Below are 24,870 nucleotides of genomic sequence, written 5' to 3'. Positions count from 1 at the left end.
GCCTGTCTCCAAGCAAAGGCTATCCCACTGGATAGTGGATGCTATTGTCCTGGCTTATCAGGCTCAAGACCTGCCATGCCCCCTAGGGGTGAGAGCTCACTCAACTAGGAGTGTAGCTTCCTCTTGGGCGCTGGCGCATGGCACCTCGCTAACAGACATCTGTAGAGCTGCGGGCTGGGCGACACCTAACACATTCGTGAGATTTTATAATCTCCGTGTAGAGCCTGTGTCCTTCCGGGTACTCGCCCCTTCGGGCCAGTAAGGACCTGCTCGGTGTCAATCTGCTTGCTGCGCCATTCCACTCCACGGACTGGATGTGTTCGCTATTCCCCTCAGGTGAGTTCCTCAGTCAGAACCCTGGGTTCCTCCAGCACTGTTAATGTCCAACACTTGTGTACATGCCCCTTGGTCAGCCCTGTGTGGGCCTAGGTGCCTCCATGTGTTGTGATTCCCCTTTCTGGGCAATCCCACGTGTATATGTCCACACTAAGTCTCTCCGCAGCATGTGTCTTTCCCTTGGCAAGCCCCTTGCCAGCTCTGTCATTGAAACTTCCACCCTGCGGGCTAGGTACCTCAGAGTTCTTATGTATCACCACCTTGGTGGATACCTGCCTTCTGTAAGTCCTCCCACGGGCAGGCAGCCTGCTAGCATACGTCCAGCTGGAATATGCTACCCAGTGTATTCTGTGTAAGTTATGGGCCCTCACTCGTGCTGGCCTCACGACAGGGTGCTATCACTCACACGGGTCGCTGGAAGACAGCCATGTGGTGTTTTGTAAGGGACACCATTCGTAACGTCGAATGTGACTGACTGAAAGGGAACGTCTTGGTTACGTATGTAACCCTCGTTCCCTGAAGGAGGGAATGGAGACGTTACGTCCCCTTGCCACATTGCTGTTCCCTGAACGGCCAGGTCACTGGCTCGGCTCCTCAGTGAAGACTTGAATGCGAGTTGCTCAAGTTGCTCCTTAAATACCTGCTCTGCGGTGCGGAGCTTGTGATGCAAATCCCGCAGACCAAGGTACTTTGTGTACCATTGGCTCGTTTTGTACCACTCGAAGGTGATTGGGTTCTCGGATCTCGGAAATCCCATTCGTACCGTCTCTGTTCCCTCCTTCAGGGAACGAGGGTTACATACGTAACCAAGACGTTATTTCTGTTACTTTATATAACATTTGCTTCAGTGTTATACAGAAGATCATGTGCTGGTAAACACAAAATAAACCAAATTAATAATTTTCATTGTTTTACTGTCAGGAATGAACAAACACTGATTAGTTTTTAAGTCTTTCGGTAAATGAACATGTTTGGTTGAAACAGAAACACTAGTTGATTAGTGATTTCACTTAAAATTACAAAAGCTGCATAACAGAAAAGACCGAATTTCACAGTGCAGTTGATTTAGAAAAAGCTCTGCCATTTTATAATGCTAAATTACATTTGCTACAGGCAAGTCAGCACTGAACGTGGACCTCATTCAGTAATTCAGCATTTATATGGAAACTGAAGGAAATATAGCTGAAATGTAAATGCATGTATTGTGATTGTTTTATAAATTTTTGCATATTTTAGCATCACTAATGCATCTTTGTAATGCTGATTCACTTGTACCTGGAAATTATCTGTCTTTTTTCCACTCGGTAAACAAAGAAATAAGTGTTTTTATGAAGAGTTGAAGTCTTAAGCAGAGAATGTAAAATAATACCTTTCTTGTTACTAAACCTTGATTTCCCTCTTTCTCAGTTTAGAAGCATGTTTTGGACTATTTTCTGCATATCTCTCTGTGTTACTATACTACATTATAGTGACATTATTTTTATTCATTTCCCCCCATTCACATGACTACTCTCTGCTAATTGGATTTTTGGAAAAATGTTCACTGCTGTGTTCTTTTAATACCCTGATATCCTTCATCTCCCATCAGCCTCTATTAACACACACATAAAGAAATCATTGGTGCTCATAATCGGTCACAAGGCCCTTAAAACAAAATGAAATACTTCTCTCCCTTGTTGTTAATTCATTTTTTTTTTTTTTTTACAAAAGTTCTTATTTCTTCTATTAATCCCTAATTACTTAAAATAAACCAAAATTGTCTTTGCGAAGTTGAACTGAGGCGAAATTCAGTTTCTAAATAACTTCAACTTCAACTGATCTTTTTTAAAAAGGCATCATTAAGGCTTTTCTCATTAAAAGAATCTCTAAGGTGGAACTGATAAATAAAGCGATGTCTGAAATCTGTTGACTCGCTGACAAGTGAAAATACGTGTGAAAATGTCATCCTGTTTTATAGATGATAACCTCAGATTGTACATTCTGATTTATAAATATTGTGATGTGGCATAAGGTCAAAAGTGGAAACCAGAAGACTGGAGTTTCTATTATCAGTTTTAGAGCAGGACTGAATCTATTGTGTGTCCAGGAATGAAGCATCAATAAAGAGGAATTCCAGATTCATCTCTCAGTCTTCAGCAGGAACTGGTCTGTAGGTTGCTCTCGGTGAGGATGGAGGTTATGCTGGAATGATCATACAATCCTTCATCATCATCATCAGAGCTGAGCACTGAAGACTCCAGAGCTGACTGTCGAGCCTGCTGGATCTTCCTCCTGATGAAAAAGAAAACAATACTATTTAACAGTAGTGTCTAAGAAAAAATAATACAATTGCACTTTTTTGAAAAAATTCTTGTGTAAATCTCATTTGGGATTGAAAACGCCTGTTGTAGGTAATGGTTCCCTGGGAAAGAAGGGCGTGAGTGTGGGAGCACACATTTATGTTGTGTATTCATTCGATTTTAGCCTTGATTTATATAATCTTCAGAACCTACAAGAATGTACTGGATGATTGACATGTCACAAGTTATTTCCTCACTCAGCTTCTGTTGTTTTGGTTTGTTTTGTTTTGTGGCTGCTTCACACTGAACCATTATCTTCTCTCTCTGTCACACACACATACTTGAGTTCATTCTCTAGTGCCGTGACTTTGGACTGCAGCGCCTCCTTCTGTTCCTGCATCTCCTCCATTTCTCTGATGGCCTTCCTCCTCAATCCCTCCAGCCGCTCTGCTTCTGCCTCTCCTTCATCCACCTGCCTCTTCAGAGCCTTCACACGCAGAGTCAGCTGAAGAACCACACAGCATTAAACACAGAAACACTCCACGGGTCTCTCACATACACCGATCATCACACACACACATTGCTCTATATGTGCACATGTAACGTGTGTAATCTTCACCTGGTCTCTCTGTTCTGTGTGCTGCTGTCTCTCCTCATCCAGGGTGATGTTCAGCTCCTTTAGTTTCCTCTCCAACCGTCGCTGAGAGGACACCACAGAGCTCTTCTCTCTGCAAAAACACATAACTTTGTGATTAAACCTAAGATGTCCTAAACTTGAAGTGTACTGAAAGTTTTCTTATTGTTCAGGCGCTGTTTAAAGATATGAAATTTAGTTTTTGTCATGTTTCTTTTATTTAATTTTTTTTCATTCAATTAAATTATTTACTTTGGTGAGGGCAGTAAAAATATTGGCAGAGCAAATAAAAATCTAATTAAGCAAATATACTTGCTGACAATTCCCCCATTGTTGTTTAATTTAAAAAAAAGATTACATCTGAAATTAGTAGTAGTTTTAAAGTAGAAGTGGTCATTTTGTGAACCTCTTCATGGACTGCATTGTCAGTGCTTTCAATTAATTAAGAGTGCTTTTCTCAAGCATTCTGTAGTGCTTTGTGGTTAATGTAATTGTTTCTGCCACTTCCTGCTAGTGGTTTTAGAACCGAAGTTCATCGTTTTTTTTTTACCTCTCTTCTGCACGCAATCGTTCCTCGAGGTCCTGGATTTTGTTCTCCAGCTGAGACACACCAGTCGAGGAACGTGACTGGTCCTCCATCTCAGCTACACGAGATTTATAATCCTTTATCTGAAAGAGATGCAGATTAGATGAAACCTGGTGGAGAAACACTTTTAGCATTCTTGTTATCACAGAAACTCGGGCAAAGATAATGCAGCATACAGTATGACCATTTATCTGTCGTACTGTTCAATGATCATGTGGCGTACCTGTCTCTCCAGAGCGTTCTTGTCCAGTTCCAGGTCTTGTTTGGTGGATCGTTCTTGCATGAGCTCTGCACGCAGCTGTTCAATCTACAAACAGAGTAGAATTGCCACCGCATTTTGATTAAAGCATTTAGCAGATCACAGACCTGAATGTCTTAAGAGTTGTACAAGCACAAGAATAATGAAAGTAACTGTAATATGCATGCTAATAAGCAACTTGATAATAGTGAATAGTGTTCCCTACTCTACAGTGATCATTTACAGTTTCATCTACACAGTTTTATATTTATTCACCAAGAATGCATCAAAATGATCAAAAGTGACAGTAAAGACAATTTTTACAAGATTTTAAATAAATGCCATTCTAATCATCTAATCATCAAAAAACATTTTCCAAATAAAACAACCAAACAAAAAAACTAAGCAGCACGGCTACTCTCAACAATGATAATATTAATAAGAAATGTTTCTTGAGCATTAAAACAACGTAGAGGAATAATTATTGAAGGATCGAGTGGCGCTGAATACTGTGGTACTGACTGCTGAAAATTCAGCTTTGCCATCAGGAATAAATTACTCATTTAATTAACGATTAAAACATCTGAATGGCAGCATACCTGATCTCTGCTCCTGGTGATTCTTTCTGTCAGCATTTCTGCATTGTTCTTTTCCTCGTCTAACTCGAGCTGCAGATGCTTGATTTTGTCCTGCAGGTGGAGACAGATATAACGGAGTGAAGACAGACTGTTATCACATGACACCTTTTCACTAAGACACCAGATGTGAAGGTGAAACACACCTCCAAGCTGCGGATCTCTCGCGAGCGATCGTTTTGTGTAGTGCGCTGTGTCTCAATCTCACTCTCCAGATGTTTGAGGCGGTTAGTGAGCAGCTCTTTATCTAATAAAGCATTGTCTCGATCCTCATAACTTGAGAACAGCTCCTTCTTTTGACGGGCCAACTAAAAACAAATAGAATTGTATGACAACAAACTGTTGATATGCTTGGACAAATTCAAAAGTAGGAAGGTTTTTATCAGGCCAGTGTTGCACCTCTTCCTGTAGAGAATGGATGGTGCTCTGAGCTCTCTCCAGCTCACTGAGCTTCTCTTTAGTGTTTTTATGTGAGTCCTGCTGCTCTTTCCTCCACTTCTCTCTCTGCTCGTCCAGCTGAGCCTGCAGGAGCCGCACCTCCTCACGGGACGCTGCAGACAGGCGCTCCATCTGACATAGAGAAACAGACAAAAAAGGGGCGGGGGGGGGGGGGGAGCAAGAGAGAAATGAGAACAGGCAGAAAGTAAAAGAAAAACTAAGAAGATGATGCATTGCCAGGTTCAAATTTGTGTCAACGAGCACATACTGTATTCCTCTGTATACCTCTTTATTAAGTTTGTCTAATGCTCTCTCCAGCTGCCTCTTCTGATCCTCGAGCTGTGTGTTCTCCTTGTGGACAGAGTCTCTGTCCTTCTCCTTCTCTTCCAGATTACGGGTCAGCTCGTCCCGCTCTAGACCCAGTCTGGAGTTCTCACGCCTGGACTCCTCTAGCTGCTGCCTCAGTTTCTTGGTCTCCTCCTGCTGCTCCTGTTCAGCCTCAATACTCTGAGACGTGCGCTCCTGAAGCTGAGACTACAGACACACAGACAACGCGTCAGAGGACAAGAGAGAAGGAACAGATAACTGTCTGTTTTTGAATGCATGACATCAGCTAGTGATCTCAAAATTACAAAAAGGATCATGAAAACAACCATTAAGCTCACTTATAACATTGCAATAAGTCACTTTCTAGTTCCCCTGAATCTCTAGACCATAACATCACAAAAAGCACTCTTAAACCAATGCACTTACACACACTATTTTTTGTAGTTGAATGAGAGGGAAAATAAGGTGCGCAGTTACATAACTATGTTAATCTGCATCCTAACCTCAAGGCGTGTGATTCTCTCCTTCATACGCATGTTGGTTTCCTCGAGTTCCTTGTGCTCATGTGCCAGATGGTTTGCTTGGGTTTGAGCAGAGCTGAGTTTGTTTCTCTCTGTCTGCAGATCTTCTTCAGTTGAAAGTAGCTGACTGCGCATTCGGTCCGTCTCCTCTTGCATGTCACTCAACTCCTTGCGCAGGGCCTCCACCAATGAGGGTTCAGCTAGCTGCCGGAGGTTAATAAAAAATTTCAGTTCTCAAACTCAAATGGAGGGTTCCTGCTTTTATACCATAATAATTGTAACTATACTGTACTGTACCTGTTTGGCCCTCTCATGAGCTTTCGTTAACTCTTCTTTATCTCTGCGTGACTGGTCCTTCAATCTGTCAATCTCATATTTCTGCTCCGCTTCAAGCTCCTGTTTGCTCTTCTTTAATAACACAATTTCCATTGTCTTCTTGTCAAGATCTGTTTTTAATTTATCCATATCTGTTAGGGTCTTCTTTAGGTCAGCACGACAACGCTCAAGTTCCTATGAATATACAAACTAATATTTTAATTTGCAGTTTGAAAACATTTTATTATATTTAACATTCAAAAGAAAAACAGTGTATATCTACCTGGCTGACTGTCTGGGACTGTTTGGGATCTGGTATCTGCTGTTTCATTGTGTTGACTTTCTCCTGCAGATCTTTCAGCTCCTCCTCAAACTCCTCTTTCTCCAAACGAGCCTGGAGTAATCTAACACATACAGACATACAAGCACACATAGTACAAACACAGACAAACTCCATATGCAAACAAAAAAGCTAAACTGTATGCAAACAAAAAAGCTAAACTGTAAGTGATTAATAACAAATAAGTACACATTCTACTGTGCATAGCAGCTATTAAAATGCCCTAAATGAGAAATTCTTATAATACGATTGAGCTCCTAATATTTGCTGATGATGTTAAATTGGGAGGACAAACTATTGATATGGTGTCAAGATCCAAGATCCATAATGTGGAAGAAATGTTGCTTATGCACATTTTTTTTTTTTCATTGGACTCAGTCTAATAGCTGTTAAGAGCCATTTAGAGATGGAAAATTTAGTTTCAGCATATTTAAGTTTGTAGATGAGCAGCATCTTTACTGAATAAATGAATAAATAAAAATAAATAAAGAAACAGCACGAATTTATTTCCTAATTATGCAGATTATTTGTGATGATGAACTAGTAAACAAATAATTATTTAGAATTGTCATACAGAATTTATTACGATACTCTGGATTGTATGATTTGAAATTGTGATTTAGTCCACAAAACAAAAAAAAACACAGAAAGCACACATAAAGCATTCAATAATTTATTAAATCATCAAATCATTTGTTTAAGATTACGGTAGTGGGATCTTTACAAATACTAATAGGTTCAATCACACATCTACAGATAAATCTACAATTTCTCGCAGCTAATCTGAGAGCACTTCTCACTCTGATTTGGGTTGAAACCGTTGTCCACTGCCCCAACAAAATGCATACAATGAAAATGGAAAGACATATACACATTAACAAAAAAGACAGAACTAAGCGTATTGCAAAACTAATTAAACAGTATACCTAAATTAACAAGTGCAAGTGTAACTCACTCTTGTTTGGTGTTTCGTAACTCTTCTCTGTTGGACTGAAACTGCTCTCTCCAGTGGTTTCCCTCATCTCTGCTGTCCTCCAATTGCAGCTGAAGAGACCTCACCGTAGAGTTCACACGGTGACGCTCTGCTTCAATGGTTGCCTGAGACTAAGGCACAAGAGAGAATGCACATGGGCAACATTATTCCTATGCAAATTGCTTTGAGTTTGATAACTTCTCTCTAAATTGCATAATAACAGGTGTTCAACAGGGTTCTGTCTTAGGTCCCATTTAATTTCCTGTGCAACCCCCCTTAATGCTGGGTGTTTACCTGTGAAACATGCTCCATGCTTGTTCGTAGTCGCTCCATGTCATGGCTGTACTGCTCTCTGAGAGCCTCTATCTCCTTGTCATGTGTGGAGACCTCATCTTTCAGTGCCCCTTTTAGAGCAGTCAGCTCCCTCTCTCTCTGCCTCAGAATGTCCTCCTGCTTCTGACACAGAGCTGCAGCTTCGGCCAACTCACCTCTCACTGCCATCAACTCCTGTACACAAACAAATCATAATTCTTTTTAATGGACTCAACAGCAGCAAAGCAATATAATTTTATTACTAGTGCTTTGCAATTTTTGTCAGCAGCCAAATATATACAGTACAGTATGTGTAAATGAAAGTTTAATTGTTTTCACAGGTTTTTAAAAAATAGACACCTTAACCGGTCACCAACAGCAATACGGTGTTGATTTGTCATTACAAATTATTTTTGGTTGCATTTTTGACCATTTTAGTCTCAGTCTAGTTTGTGTATGCTCACCATGTGCATAGTGTCAGCCTGAGCTTTGTTGTCTGTCTCTCTCCTCAGCTCCTCCTGTAGTCCTGCCAGCTGATCCTCCAGCTCTCTAACATGAGACTCTGCATTCTCTCTGTCCATTCGTATCTGAGTAAGCCTGAGAGAGAGAAAGTGCACAGAAAAAAACCTAGTTTATATATTTTTATATATTATGTTGAAGATTTTATTTACTTCTCACCACAGAGTGTTAATGTCCATGTTGGCAAACAAAACAATGACAAAGATATTTGTGTCTGTCTTACTCTGAATGTGTCTGGTGCAGCTCTGTGTTCTTCCGGCCCAGCTGTTCCTGCAGCTGTACATTTTCATCCAGACATTTCTCAAGCTCCTCCTTCAAGGAGTCGTCAGATCTGTTCACCTGAAATCCGAGGGGCAATGGTATACACACCCCTTTTATCATAAGTTTAAAAATATTTGAAATCATATCTGCTTGCAGTCTTTTTTGATAGTCACTGTGGGGAAGAACTCAAATATGCAGGGCATGCTGGGGGCTTGAACCAGAAGTATGTTATTTTTTAAACAGAAATGTTTGTGTAAATTATATTGACAGTACTCAATTATAACCTTATAATTATTACTTTGCTGATGTTTGCTTTTTATTACAGTTAAAATAAAATATAAAATAAAATAAATAATAAAATACAATACAAATTATAACTTCATTACGACAGTACTAAATAAAAACATAGTTCAAAATGGGGACTGTAAATGTATGAGAATAAATGTATATGACAAGGCATTATCAGATTATGCTCCAATTAGCCCAAAACACTATAATCCAAGTCCACCTCTATGATAGTATTTAGAAGACAGAGCAGTCATTAGTGGTTTGCTACCCCTGCTGGGACATATAGTAATAGGCTTGAGGATTTAATCCTATCTAAAGATCAATATACTAAGTAGAATAATTGCTCACAGAAAGAAACAATACACTCCTTTGCCATTCAATTAAACAAGGAAGTACATATGAAGAGTTTTTGTAAAATAAAAAAAAGTAATAATGTGAAATAATATTACATTTTAAAATAACGGAATACTGAATATATTTTGTATATTTTAAGAATTAACAAGTAATTTATTTCTCTGATGGCAAAATTGTTTTCAGCAGCCATTTATACAGTCTTCAGTACATGAGCCTACATGAATTCATTTTAATATGCTGATTTTGCTCTCATAAAATCACTTCTAGTCATCATCATCTATGTCAAAAACCTTATATAACTGCTTAATATTTCTGTGGAAACCTATTTTTCAGGATCCTTAACTTTTGGGTCATAAAAAAGCATAGTGTTAAGATCTTTTTTTCAATTTGCTGCACTAATTTGAAAAGTAATAATTAACATAATTAACTTCAGTTCAGGTTCTCTGAAACTCGCCTATGATGTTAACTGGGTCCTAGCAGCAAAACCCAGACACATCCATCAGGCGTCTGTCTGTCAGATAATGAGGACAGAAGCTAAATGGCCCACTGTTTGCCTCTTAGAGAAACGCTTATGTCTTGCATTGCAAACTTATACAACATCATATGTTTATGTTCAAATATAAGCTGATGGTTAAATTTTTGCATTTATAATTGAATATTACATTACATTGATCTATGCTCTGCATCTCTCTCTTTTTTGGGGGAATGTATAATTAATGATCTTTTGTGTGGTGGAGGTAAACATTCCTTCCTCCTTTCACTCTAAAATGGACTCAGCTGCTGTAATGAGCTGCTGAGAGGGATCTGCTGCCAATTCATTATAGCTTAGCGAGAGATGCCAACACCTAAAAAGCCATCAAATGTAATGCCAGTTTTACCAATGCCTGTCTGCTTCTTCATCTCGAAGCACACTAAAAAGTAAAGTAAACAAATAAGCAATATATCTATCAAAAAAACCACATGGCTCTTACAACTGAAGTTCAGGACTTTAAGAAGGACATTACACAATAACAGTCTCTTTAGTACACCTGCCTTTCATTATATAATTCATTTAGTATTAAAGCCTCTACAGAACAATGAGAGCATGGTGTCTTTTTTCTGTTTTATCTATCACCAACTGTGCTTCAGTTCACCTGAAAAGCTAAAATGGTTGTGTTATGGTGGTGAAAGCACCTGATTCACAAGTCTTTCATGTTTTGTTACATAATCAGGTGTTGAAATTTGTTTTATATTCGAAAATCATAGTGAAGAACTAGCAATGCTTCAAAATGTGAGAGACTGTACCTTCAGTCCTTGAATCTTATTACAGATGACTCGAACTCTGTGCTTAATGACAGCATCTCCCTCTGTACTCCTGAAGAATTAGGAGAAACAAATGTTACTAAATGTTTAGTCTGTACATATTGCTGTTACGCATTAGAACAATGGTTTACCCCTGACGTAGAACATCGTAGATTATCTGCTGTATTTGATCTTCGGTTGAGAACTCTGACCCTGAACTTTGACCCTGGTCCATCAAAAGATCAGGAGTTACCTGAACGGAGATAACAGTCAAACACAATACACACAGAATATGTGCAAAAAAAAAAATTAAGTAGCATTTCTTACCCCATGGTTTCACAGATAAATCTTAAACCTAGTCCCAGTCTAAAGTGTAAATCTGAGCTATTTTAACTGAAAGAAACCTGCACTGACTGATCTTGAAATATATCAGTGCCTTTGTTTTGTGTCAAGATGCACACAAGTAATGTTTTTTTTTTCTAAGGCATGTTAATAAAAACTACTTAAATCTCCTAATTGAACTATGGCCTAATCCTGGCTTAGTCTAAACCCTGTCTGTGAAACCAGGCCTTAATGTTTAAGGAGTGGATTACGGTTGATACATCTGAGTAGTAACATAAGTGTGCACTCTGTCAGCTGACACCAACCAGCTAAATCAAGCTAAAAGACATTCAATGCCAGAGAGAACTACAGTATCAGAGTATCAGGTTGATGAATTGCTTAACTGTAACCTACTCAAATTACATTCTTCCAAAACTCTGACAGCATATTAAGGCATCCGAGGTGCACATGCAAACGCAAAGGTTTAAATGTTCCAAAAGGAAAGGCTGTTCCAAAGAGTTAAGTCTCTTTTTTGGGGCATGTATCCTTCACAAAGAAGAGAATGCAATCCCAAGTAAACAAGAATAAATTGAGAAGTGTCACTTAAAAATACATTACAAAGGGAAAAAAAATGAAACATTTAAATACATATTTACACGCATACATATACTTAAGTCTTAAGTCGCTGGGGTATATTTGTAGCAATAGGAAGAAACACATTGAATGAGTCAAAATTATAGATTTTCTTATAAGCCAAAAATCATTAGGATATTATGTAAAGATCATGTTCCATGAAGATATTTTGTAAATTTCCTACTGAAAATATATAAAAAATATATTTTTTGATTAGTAATATGCACTGCTAAGAACTTCATTTGGACAACTTTAGAAGGCGATTTTCTCAATATTCAGATTATTTTGCAACCTCAGATTCCAGATATTCAAATAGTTGTATCTCAGCCAAATATTGTAATTTCCTAATAAACCGTACAGTACATCAGATGATGTATAAATCTCAATTCAGAAAAATTGACCCTTATGACTTGTTTTGTAGTCCAGGGTCACATATAGTGTTGGGGAAAGTTACTTTTAAATGTAATGCATTACAATATTGCGGTACTTCCTAAGTAATTATGTTACTTAGTTCTTTTTTTATTGAAAGTAAGAGTGAATGTTACTTTTTTGTTACTTTTTTAAAATCTGGGCTGGGCTGTCTTGTTTGTTTGTTTGTTTATAAAAATGTATATTTTTGGCAAATGTAAAAGCCCTTTCGCACCAAAAACCTCAGGCTAAAGGAAATGGAAAGTCACGTCTGTACAGTAGAATGCAGAAGAAGAAAGTTCAAAGCTCTTCAACAATAAAAAAGAAGAACAAATGTTAGTGTATTTTGTGTCATTTTTGCTTATTAGTATGGTTGTATTGGACCATCAAAGCTCAGCAGCAAATTGGTTAATAAAATGGGATTAAATACATGAAGGATATTTGTATTATTTAAAATATTAATTATTGAAGCTTTGAGTCATACTGTGATTTTCTTTTAATTGTTACATGTGTGTGTGTGTGTGAGAGAGAGAGAGAGAGAGAGAGAGAGAGAGAGAGAGAGTGAGATTAATTAATGCTTCATTAATTAATGAATTAAAATCTTATCTCTATAAACATGGGGACATGAGAGCTTTCAATCAATAAATAGAGAAAAAAGTAACTGGCATTACCTATTTGAAAAAGTAATTTTTGTAAATGTTACTTTTCTAGTTACTGGAAAAAAGTAATCTGATTACGTATACATACATATATTAATAATAGCCTATTTTGTAAAAAATCTGTTTACTCCACTGACCTGTTTGAAAGATTAAAAAGACAAAAATAAACACTTGTAAAACCAAAAAAGTTTGTAAATATACACATCGAATCACTACACATGAAAGCTAGGTATTGTTTAAATACTACTGAGAAAACAGTTGGATTCAAGCATTTACATACTTAATTATTTTTCAATTAATATGACTGTTTCAGGTCTATACCATCCCTTCCAATCTGAACAAAATTTCATTCAGATCGAAAGCTGAGAAAATTTTGGGAGAATGCAGAACTAGCTGGAAACAGAGAAAGTTGCGATAGCTATTATTTCTATGAAAACAAACCTGCATGAACATCTGTCAAAAAAGAGAGAAATAATTTGTTCCCCTCAGGTTCAGTTCTTGTTATTAAATTCAAAATTATTGTTAAACCACAAAGAGTAGAGCATACTTTTAATAATAGAAGCCTCAATTTATTTCACCCATCACTCACATGACCATCAACTGGAGCGGATGAAGAGACAGCAGTGACCTTGGCGACAGAACCTGTACCACGGCCCAGGCTGCTGTAGGCAGAAGCAGGCGAGGAAGACCGCGGTGAAGAGTATGTGTTTGGTAAGAAAGAAGCAACAGGTAATTGTGATGTTGAGGTGGGTCTGTTGTCTGCAGATGGGATGGGATAGCGCCCCCTAGAGTTGGTCCCAGTGTTACCTCCCTGTGTAGCAGAGCTCCCATCATACCTGTCGGAGAGTATGTGGGCAGGCGTCTGGCGGACGGAGTTGAGAGCTGATTGGCTGTGAGTGTGCTGGTTGTGTGGAGATATTTCAACTGATTCAGACGAGGTGTAGTGACTGCCTCCACCTCTCCCCCTTCCCAAGGTGCCATTCAGCCCTGTCTGGTAGGATCCACCCCACTGATTTCTCTCCATCCTTTCTTTGGTCCGCTCCCTCTCTGCTGCCATACCAATACCTCCATCCAGGTTGCCGTAGCTACCAGAGCGTCCATCTCCAAGCGGACGTCGGAGTTGATCTGGGAAGTCTTCGCTGTCGTTTTCTCGATCCAACAGAGAGCCATGAGACTGAGCCCGACGCAGGGGGGTGTTCTCTCCAGATGAGGAATTTGGCCCCTGAATTTCTCCGTTTTCTCTCCTCCTAACACACAAACACACAATTAGACAAATAAAAAGATCCATTATACAGACTGAACATTCTTAAAAAAAAAAATACCAAAACAAAAGATTTATAAAACCAATTCCAGTTCAAGTGGTCAACACATATTTATTCAAGTTACTTATTTTAAGTATAATTTGTAATTATTTCTTAATTCCTCTTTTTTTTTAATGCACTATTAACCCATTACGGTACTTAAAGAATTTGCTTAAAAATAATACTATTTATTAAGTGCTTTAAATTCATGAAAAAATTATTTTAGTAAAGATATTCACATACAGGCAAATGATTTTTTTCAACATTTAAACACAGTTATTTGTTGAGGTGGTTTTAAGATCATCAAAAACTCAAAAAAATAATGTTTTCTTTAACAAAACAATTATTTGGAGCAGACCTAGGCAGGCTGCTGTAGGCAGGTGGTTGGGTTCTCAGCTGTACTCCATATGAATCTCCTTTTTCTCCTTTCAGTACAACATAGGGCTGCCCACCGATGCCCTGCACCCTCACTGCCACTCCATAGCGAGACGCCAACTTTTTGGGTGCCTCTTTCCGAGGCTGCCCACTCACTCCCCCTCCGGTGTCCTGCAGGTCATTTATAAAGCGAATCTGCACGCCATGGTCCACAGGGGTCTTCCTACCTGAGACAGGAGCAGACATCCTAGAGGGGAGATAAAGAGAAAAAGAACAAAGAAAATATCAAAGTGAAAATGTCATAATATATATATATTTTTTCTCCAAGCATCCGACCATTGACCTCAAACTCGAACAGATCAAATACTCCTTATGGGTTCCAGAACAGTTTTTCTTACTCAGTTTCAGAAAATTCTTCAATGAAAAGTTCTTCAACCAAAGCAACTAGCTCCGAGATGAATCACATCAGTACAAAGAAATCAGTACAAAGAAAAAGTACTTATTTTTCTGTCAGAGCTCTGCATGTCCTTTCCTTCATACCGGCCCTGACAGAAACAACAAGACATCCTTCAGATTACACTCCACTGCAAAATATGATCTGAAGCCACTTCCCCTCTACAGATACTGCTCTCCTCTTCTCCAAAAATGCACTTTATGTTGTAGCATGGTGACCTATCAGACACTTAATTATTTGTTATATTTAACAAATAACCTAACACCCCTTACTCAACAACCAAACTAGGTGCCGAGACGTCTGTGAATGACCCCCAGGCCCCTGGTTATCATGGTAACCAAGACTCCTCTCACAGACCAGATAAACTTTACGACTTTAAAGTATGTAGAGATTATCTTCCCCTACATTATTCCCTCTAAAACAGACACATACTGTAACAGGAAATGACTTCTTTCATTAATTCATAACAAAAACATTCTGTAAGTGATCATGCACATTCCCAGAACATTGTGTGTGGATCAGGCTGCACGGTTCTGCACACATGTGATTCACGGATTAACTGTTAAGATTTACCATCATGGAGTTAAAGTTCATCATTTGCAAATGTTTTGTCTTGCCAGTTTACACATTCAAGCAATTTTAACTTGCACGCTGTTTTTGTCCGCTCACCTGCTGCCACACACAGCTGAAGCACACACACACACACAGAGAGAGACTGTGAGTGAACAACGAATTGATTCCACTTTCACATAGACACAAAATTATACTTAATCTGTATTTATGTATTAATCTGTAACTTGTGCAGTGAGCACTATTGTGCCATTTTATACTTTATACATTTCTGCACCTAAATGCTACTGCTACTGACTTTATTTGTAATGGTGTTTTGTTGTATTCATCTATGCTTGCAATTTGTGTGTTCTGTTCTTGTTTTAATGCTAACTTTATTAGTTGAGATAAGATAATAGTTTTTGCTGTGGTATAGAAGTCCGTGAAGTAAGCCTTCACAAAATGTATTTTTTATTTTTTGCTGAGCCGAAAAAATTATCAGATCCGAACCCAGAATTTTGTGATCCGTTGCGCCACTAGTGTGTATCATTACTGTTTTGTATACTGTTTTATGCATGTGCTATGATCAAAAGTTAATATAACCTCACCCATAACATGTTTGGTATCTATGAGCTCCAAATTATGTTTCCTATTTGTCGGTTTACATGATATTTTGCTAACTCTGTGACATATTAGTATTATAAGAATCTTGAAGAATCTTCTCTTGAACAACACCCAATCCAGCTACATGCACAAAACATCATGCTAGAGACAAAGGATCGTAAAATTTCCCTCCGAAGCTACCATTCCTCATTGGCTCACTCAAATTCTGAGGGTGTTACCCCCTCACTCTTTAAAGATCACTGATCAACAGATCAGAGCAGTTCTTTTAGATTCTGAGAAGATGAGGATGCTGAGCTAGAGTCTTTGAAGGACCCTAAATTTGTGCCAGGCTTTGGCCTGGTCTCTATTCACCAAAGATCCTCGGATCTCTGCTGATGTCTCTCTAGCTCTACGCTTTTCTCTCATCACTTTCTACCTGGAAGAAAACTCTCCACCACAGAGTCAGAATAACATCTTTAGGAGTATATATATTAAACAAAAGTCTCTTATCAAAACGAAATAGGTTTTAAACATTTTTATCAAATTATTTGAATATAATCTGTCTGTATAATCACTGTCACTGTCCAAAATGAAGTTACAAATGAACAGCCATTTTAGAGGTGGATCAAGTTATTACATATTAATAAAAGATTATAAACACAAACAAACAAAAAATTATTTGTTATAATGTGCACTTATGAATCCATCACAATAAGATTAGGAACATGCATTATTAATAAAGCAAATGGGGTCAATTTCATATTGACTTCAACATCCTTGTAGACAATGATAGTCTGAGTTCAAATGTTTCCAGCCTACGTTACTCTCTAAAGGAGAATCTGAAAGGGATTTTTACAAGCAGAACCCTACTGCTTTGCTCTACTGAAATACAGACAGACAGGCAGACAGTCGAACGAGGCAGGATTGAATTACACACACTACTCCATGCTGCTTTTACCTCGGACTCCTGGCACAGAAGACACAATGGCCTTCAATATTCATTAACCTGAACGCACTCATATACACACGTTTGTTTTTCATGTTGTAAACGTTCCATTGACTTTATATCCTAAACATCACACCTTTTTATTAAGATCTATCAAGTTATATCTCAACAAATACCAGGGAAGCTCCTGCATTACTCGTGATGTAATGGAGTAGAAAAATGAAGGTGTGGCTGGTGTGATGGAATGAAAGTATCTCAATAAGGAACAGATTAAAGCATGAAGGGTGTGACAAAGTGCATTCCCAGACACTGGTACATCTTTACTGTCTTTCACTCTCACACTCGTCTCACACAGCCTAGACTGCAAACTACAAACACATTCAGCCTGATCTGTACAGCTTCTCTTCCACAAGTGATGAAGAATCCAGTGCAATTAAACGCATGACAAACTAGAATCAGGGGCATTCGCTCATATTCACAATACAGCTTTTGTTATTCAGCCTGAGATGACTAAGAAAGTGTTAAGAAATATATTTACTGTGTGACGTATAAAGGAGCCTTCATGACTACTATTGCAATGTGAATACAATGAATGGGCCTATTATGTATTTTGTCACCCGAAAGCTTTCGGAGACGGCTGACGTGTCCATGTCAATGACTAAAAGCAGACTGAAGAAAGACTGGAGCCTCTTGTGCTGAAGGACAGACAGGTGGAGGGTTATACAGGTGCAGTGAGAAAGCAGAAGCAGCACTTCACTGATCATTTTCCCCCTCGAAGACTCGTTCATCATCTGTGTTTATTGTAGTTGCAGCAGTATTTATGTACTAATTCCAGCTCTCGCACTCAGATAGGTGGAGCTTCAGTCCTAGACAACAGACTTTGAATGCCATAAAAGAACAATAAATCCAGACATGCTTCTTTACTGATAGCAGGGGGGCATTGTGTTGTATATGATGAGGATTTATCCTGAGGGTCTATGCTCCAAACTATCTGTGCAGTAGCTAGTTGTAATATGGCAACAAATCTAATAGTATATCTTTCATTCTTTGCCATCATTTAAAGACATTGGATTTTGGACCAAACAGTAATGCTGGCACTTTAATCAAAGTTCCTTTGAGGCAAGCCAGGCCACTCCTTGGCCATATTCTAGGCAGTTTTTTCAGTCATGCTCCAGTCTACTTAAAGAGGCAAAGACCATAACCATCTGAACTGTTGGACAAGGTCACATTCTCAGATTCACTCACACAAAGAAACAAACAGTTTTTTCAAGCATATTCAGCTAACAATTGCATTGTTAAATAACACGCATTTGGTTCTTTTAACTGGAAGAAAGGAATTTTATTATTGTTATTTATTTGTTATATTTAATAGACTATATGACTTTGCTTTTTATGTAAAAAGCATATGACATCCACCACAATCATTTAAAAAAAATGACAGAGCTATAGAGTAACACTGCAATTACATTAAGTTCTTTGAACAATTTATAGCATATAGAGATTTGCCAGAATCTGTCATTTATTATTCAGCATGTTAGTAAGTTTGAGTGATTTGATTTAACTTCTTTAACTTTATTTATATTTATATGTTTTCAGTTATTTTAATTTTAGTTTTAGAAATTAAATGTGCTTTTATTTGCTCATTTTTAATTTAGCTTTATTTTTAGCATGTCATTTTTTAAATGTACATTTTTAATCTAATCTAAATTACATTTTTATTTTATTTCATCTTAATTGAACGAAAACCGTTTTTAATCATTTTATCAATTAAAACAACACTTAACTCTCCTCAATCAATTTTGAATATCCACATGATGACTGTCAGATTATTTGTTCTATAATAACAGTGATCTTGTCAGACAAACTGGCAAAAATCGGTCATGGTCCAAGGTGATCCATTTCCTCTGTGTCAGTGTGTCAGTGGCCAGACAAACAGAAGCACCATTTAGCCTCTCAGCACTGCATTATCTGATAGGCTGAATGGAGGAAGGCCGTGAGTGGGACAGAGGGGGGGTTGAGGACCCTCTTCTCATTATTACAGTGAAGTGGGGCAGAAAACAAGGGCAGCTATGCTGAGAACACTGGCTTCTCTTTCACACTCAATCTGTCCTGCTCACATAAACTGATCTAAATCAGAGATGTCACTGTTCCCTTCATAGGTAATAGCCTCCGGTATGCCGGCGTTTACTTGCAACCTGAACAAACACACTTGATTTCAACCACTCTGGGAACAAGTATCTGTGCTTTAATGGCAAAATAATATGAATCAACCCATTGCCTTTTCTCTCTTCAAAAAAAAGCACCATTAATTGTATCTACTTTATCGTTTTCATTTATGATGATTTCACAATGACTTCTGCCCATACTTAAATGCTTTTAACACTAGATTTAACAGTTAATTCCACTTTTAACCTCGAAGTAAAGTAATGTTTCTCAATTCTTTCCTCTCGCTGTATTTTTGTATTTTAATGAATTTAATTATTTATTTTCCCTGTGTTTTATATCTGCTGCAATGCCTCAGTTTCCCCCCAGAATGAATAAATTACTAAATGCACTGAATCCTACTAAATGCTATCTTATCCCATCCTAGTAAATGTAACAGTAATTGACACTGGGTTATGAAACTCCAGAGTTAGAAAGACTTCTGAAATGCAGTGACAGAAGGTATACAAAGTGAAACAATGGAGTGCAAGGACACAGCGAGTTGTTTAGCAAATGAGGACCAATCATATACTAAACAATGCTTGTCACATTATACATTCATGGATTGTGTACAGTTGCAAAAACTTTCAGCAGTCTTGTTCAGCTTCCACACGTTAGGGAAACAATGGCAGCAAACACATTTACTACAGTAACGAACGTACAGCATAACTTGTTTCTAAAAAAACAACAAGCAGCTGCATTCTTGTGTGCTGTAGCCAACCTAAATTTTAATTATCAAATTAAATTCATAAATATGCAAAGTACTTTTACCTCACAATCCTTTACTTCCTTCATCAATTTGCAGGATAACATGCACCATATCTGTACCATTATTAGCAAATTCTGTGTAAAAAAAAAAAAAAAAAAAGGCCGTAGAGTAGCCTACAGTACTTGTCCTCTAATTTCACTGGTACACCTTTTCCACCAACACATTTTGAGTGCTGATTCAGAGACAGAGCGTAGTTTCAAATCTGTTCTTTATCTTTCAATATATAGTTGTAATCACTTTCAGAACATTTTTCTTCCAGATGATGAACGATAAAAGCATTGACAGCCAATCAGAATCCACCCGACTTTGAACAGCTTGAGCATAAGGCAGTAAACAACATAACTGCGCTGCAGGCTTATAATAAACAGAACTGTATCATCCATTGGTACAGATGCTAAAATATATATAATAATAGTTTTCTTTCTTGGTGTGAACAGACCATTATTGTTGAGCCCTATAATGCAATAACTTACCAAACCAAAAGTGTGTGTCTACATCACGATCCAAAAAAAAAAAAATAGTATTGTTAGATGTAACTCAAATCTAGACTTCGTCTTGTTTGACTGACTAACTAGTACAAATCCACAGCCAAGATTTAGCTCACTAATTGAAATGTGTCAACACGTGTCATTATTCACTGCTCACACAGACACATACTGTATTCTTCACTTACCATTTCACCTGCTCAGGGAGAGGATGCAACAACAAACGGTCCATTTTGCGAGTCTTAATGAACCGCACTTCTAAAAATAAAAAATAAAAAACCCTCACACCAGACCCTTCAGGGACACCTGTCCACAGCTCAGAGTCTGCAACCTCTTGTTCTTCCGTTAAATTGAATTCTCTGATCTTAAATTGAATCGGGACTGCCGAGCTCTCAGATGTGGAACGTCTGATAGAATTAGCATGGAAATGAGGCAGTAGGATTCAGGAGACGTGCAGTCAGTATAGTTTATATTGTCTTTACTGACCATTACATACCAAATCAATGTGACTACAATCAGTGCATCAGAGCATGTTTAATTTTGCGCAGACATGCATCGCATCAGATATAAAATATGAATTCTGCCAGAACAAGCATGCTTAGCATTCCCAGAGTCAATTAGGATTTCATTGCCAACCTCTCAGCATACTTCAGCAACACTTCTGTAATCAAAATCTGGATCTGGTTTCCATTCATATGAGAAGGATAAACCAATAACTGATATTTACTCTGGGTGATTTACCTGACAGAGGTGAGATATAGAGTTACTCTACAAATTAAGGGAGAAAGCATCTAAAAGAGGGTAGCCTATCATGAGCTTTCATCCCATTTTAAAGAGTCTGGCATCCCTCCATTAGCTCGACTGCTCTTCACATTCTTTGTCTCCTGCCAAACTCCCTCTCAGTCTCTTCTTTCCTTTCTCTCACCCCCCCCCCCTGCCCTCACTTCAGTCGCTCTTCTTGTTTCAATCATAGACAAACAAGAATTTCTTCTTCTGTCTATATCACCGGCATGACAAAAACAGGCTCCACTGTTCTGAATCATACTTTCAGAAACCCACACACGATATAAAGGAATCTTATCTTATACCGGCATGTGATGTATTCATGACTCCAAGTTTTTCAGCTAGGAAAAACTGAAGCAAGTTATGACTCTCAGCTGTGAATGACTCTAGAGTGATAGAGCTGTAATATCATTATGTTTGCCTATGGCTCAGCACAAAATAGTCATAGGTCAGTGATATGGGAGATGCAAGAACAACGCGTTTCTGTTTTATCGTCTAAATATGTGCAAACAATGATTCAAATGAAAAGTATGCTTTTAATTAATTTCAAAGATTCCCAAACCCCTGAGCGTATACTGTACTTTAGCAGGTTCAAGGGGGTAGTTGGAAAGCTTTTGCTTAAAACCTATAAAACATTCATTACGACTTAATTGGATTTCATATTAATAAATGTGCCATTATGTATTTCTTGGGGAAAATCTATTGTTATTTATATATTTATTTATTTTTTTGCTCCAGTAACAAAAGAAAAAATCTACTTTAGTGTGATGACATTAAATTGATTACACTGGTCAAAAGTGAGAAAAATTATAATTTGCACTCAGCTATTTTATTAGAAACACTCACACAGCAGCAGAATAGTAAGCATTATTTGAATTATGTTAGCGTCTTTGTGTAATTTAATGCCAAGGTTATGCAAACACAAAGTATTGTGTTATAAATGTACAGAATATAAAACATTTTTAAATATGGAAAATATAAAAAAACCTTTTCCACATCTACATCAAAATATGTGAAAAGGGTCTATAAGATAAATAACATGGATTTAGAATATAGGGTGAATAATATTCATTTCATGTCAACTTTAAAAGTGAATCTCTGTAATAATGGCCACATGAATGATGTCAATGATTAAACTGAATTATATTCAATATATTAGATAATAATAATAATAACACATTTCTAAACTTGACCCTTGATGGAGCTGTGGGGGTACATACAAACCGGTCAAGAAGCAATAATTGAAATGCCTGAGATTAAGAATTATTGTACAAAGTTTGTGTGCCATGACAGCCGGGGCCTATAAAATTCTTCTGCACTGAGTCACTGGTTTGAGATCTCTAAAGGTCCTGAGTCCTGACGTCTCCATAACATGATCACGGAACTACCAAATGAGCTATGTATGAATAAAACAATCAGCATTATCGCTTTAATTCACTTAAAGGTGGTTGTTCTTTTTTGTAATAATCCCTTTAAATAGCACACGTTTGACAGCCTAGCTGACGCAGCAACATGATCGCTCACAGCGTGTTTGACACGGACTCGTTATTCACCTGAATGAAAATTAGGATATTCAAACAAGGCTTTAAATGTTTAGCGGACTTTCTGGGCTGTGTTGAGAAGGTAAACAATCACAACACTTTTAAAGCGGGGATTGTTTGCCACGTCAAGCTTTTTTCTCCTGAGTTTGTTTCCACAGCAAGAAGCGCAGGTGTTCACCTGGCGATGCACCTGCGCTATGTGAGAAACAAAGTCAAGTCTCTCGGGGCGAAGCGAAAACCAGCGGGCTAGACAATAATCCTTTGGACAGACATTAATCCATCTTTAGAGAGGACCATTTAAGAACAGCATGAAACAGGACAAAAACAAACTAAACCTCCAAGAGTGCGAGCGAAACAAGTGTCACTCCCAGTGGGAGAAAGCTCAGCTCGAGAATGATCTGGAGCATCTGGAGCGCGACAAAAAACTTTAGCATCAATTTCTAGCCATAGGCTAACAGGTTTAGCGAAACAAAAATAACATTTCACTCACCTGATGTTAAGGCAAAGTTTATATTTCACTCTGCGGAATGTTCCTCTGTTCCTCCCTGTGGGTCGCCTTCATGAGAACTAACTTAGTTGTGTAAAAGTAAAGAAAGTCTCTTTAAATGTGACAGCTCTAACTCATAAACCCAAGGGAAACAAGACATTTGCTAAAGACAACCTGTTACCTTTCAGACCGATAGCATATGCCCCACCCACTTTGTGCATGAGACTAATCTCATTGGCTGATAGAGGCGTTGTGGGTGGAACGCTTGAAAACATTTCTCTCTCGGTTATTGGTAAGACTATGTGTCAATCACAATTAAATCTGGAACGGGTTTTTCCGTGGTGTCATGAAAATTACATTTGGAGATATGATTTAAAGAAAGGAATGTTTCGATTTGACCCAGTTGGCTTAAACTTCTCCGTGCACGTTCATGTAACTTTCTATTGCGTAATTCGTGCATGCAAATAGAGTTGTGAAGGTTGTTTATATTGACGTAGTCTTGTAGTAGCTAAAACAATCTGATAGTAACGTTAGCCTATCGTATTCAGATGCAAAACAGGGTGTATCATATCTATTTTTGTAAATATAATACATTAAAATAAGAATTTAATCTACTAAGCGGAAAGCTCTTCATGAAAATTACAATCAAACACAACAAAGTACAATAAAATTAAAAATAGTGCAGAATCTGAGTGTAGCTGGTAATGTTAATTAGTGTATTGTCTTGCAGAATTTATTCAGGATTTTTACGTTTACCGAATCGTTTTCGCTTACTTTATCGTTTTCAGTAACTGGAAAAACAGGTCCAGCTTTACAATAAATCCTTCAAGATATTCCACGATGAGCTGAGATGATTGACAGAGTTCATAAACTCTGTTCATAAATGCTGTTGTTCTTCACAGCAGTCACCTGTGAGCTGAGACAGGCTATGCAGTTTTCAACTTCCAGAAGGCTTATTTGAGTTAGGGCCTACCTTTTAAGAAAAATTTAACAATAGAAATGCGTTTAGAAATGCGTGTAAAATTTTACACAGTAGCCTAAGTAAGAAATAAACACGTGTATTACTCCTAATAAATTAAATTAATGCGTAATTAAATAATTAATGTTTACGTCTTATCAATGAATTATGTATGTTTTATTAATCAGCCACTAGATGGAGGTAGCATAAGTAACTTTAAATGTTTCTGCCCTAACTAGTGACCAAGGCCAGTTACCCGGGATAAACTGCTGCCCCTCTCTGGTAGTGTCTTGCACAATAATAGGTTATATTTGCCAATTTACAGATTCCAATTTGACGACCATGTGACAACATGCCCCGCTATTAGGCCAACATGTGTTCATTTAGGCTATCTTTTTTTTTCTTTCTCAGTAGACAACAACGGTGGAAATGTCAAATACATTTAATAATGTATTTATTAACCAGAAATTGACCTATACTGGCTGATTCCATGTACAACAATGGAAATGTCAAACAGAATAGTTGTTTATTAGGTAGGCTATAGGCCTAGTTGATTATTTAGGTAGTATCCAAGACTTTCGCAGAAATTGACCTTCAATGAGTAAAATAGTCTACCCACTGGAGTAAACAGTGTGTCAAGTAAATGTAAACGTTCTAATAAAGCCCAAAATATATTTTCTGAGCACCAGAGCATTAAGTGAGCGGTAGGTTTGCATCTCATGTGCATCTACAGGTGGCTGAAAAAAATCCCATTAAGGA

At 37.8% G+C, this 24,870-nt stretch overlaps 1 protein-coding gene across 1 annotated transcript; it reads right to left on the bottom strand.

Annotated features, from left to right (window-relative positions):
- Positions 1–782: 782 nt before the first annotated feature.
- Positions 783–23,335, bottom strand: LOC113099381 (cingulin-like). The gene is made up of 21 exons (XM_026264378.1): positions 23,157–23,335; positions 14,318–14,581; positions 13,248–13,905; positions 10,790–10,890; positions 10,641–10,710; positions 8,677–8,792; positions 8,399–8,531; positions 7,917–8,129; positions 7,605–7,753; positions 6,593–6,713; positions 6,292–6,504; positions 5,977–6,198; positions 5,432–5,680; positions 5,108–5,278; positions 4,855–5,016; positions 4,673–4,762; positions 4,059–4,142; positions 3,800–3,918; positions 3,235–3,343; positions 2,957–3,120; positions 783–2,607 (listed from the first exon to the last, which is right to left on the bottom strand). The coding sequence occupies exons 2-21, from the start codon at positions 14,578–14,580 to the stop codon at positions 2,469–2,471; spliced, it is 3,546 nt and encodes a 1,181-aa protein (XP_026120163.1). The 5' UTR covers position 14,581; positions 23,157–23,335; the 3' UTR covers positions 783–2,468.
- Positions 23,336–24,870: the final 1,535 nt, after the last annotated feature.

The sequence above is a fragment of the Carassius auratus genome, unplaced genomic scaffold (genome assembly GCF_003368295.1).
Source record: "Carassius auratus strain Wakin unplaced genomic scaffold, ASM336829v1 scaf_tig00216934, whole genome shotgun sequence".
NCBI lineage: Eukaryota > Metazoa > Chordata > Actinopteri > Cypriniformes > Cyprinidae > Carassius > Carassius auratus.
Note: the sequence above shows the minus strand (reverse complement) of the source record. Positions and strands in the feature narration are given on the sequence as shown.

Bases quoted from the DNA above. Each gene is read 5' to 3' on its own strand.
- LOC113099381 (XM_026264378.1), bottom strand. From the start codon at position 14,580: ATGTCTGCTCCTGTCTCAGGTAGGAAGACCCCTGTGGACCATGGCGTG. The intron at 6,714-7,604 runs GTGAGTTACACT...TGTATGTGTTAG, and splicing joins TTACGAAACACCAAACAAGA to ATTACTCCAGGCTCGTTTGG. The intron at 5,681-5,976 runs GTTAGGATGCAG...GTGTGTCTGTAG, and splicing joins AGAGAATCACACGCCTTGAG to TCTCAGCTTCAGGAGCGCAC.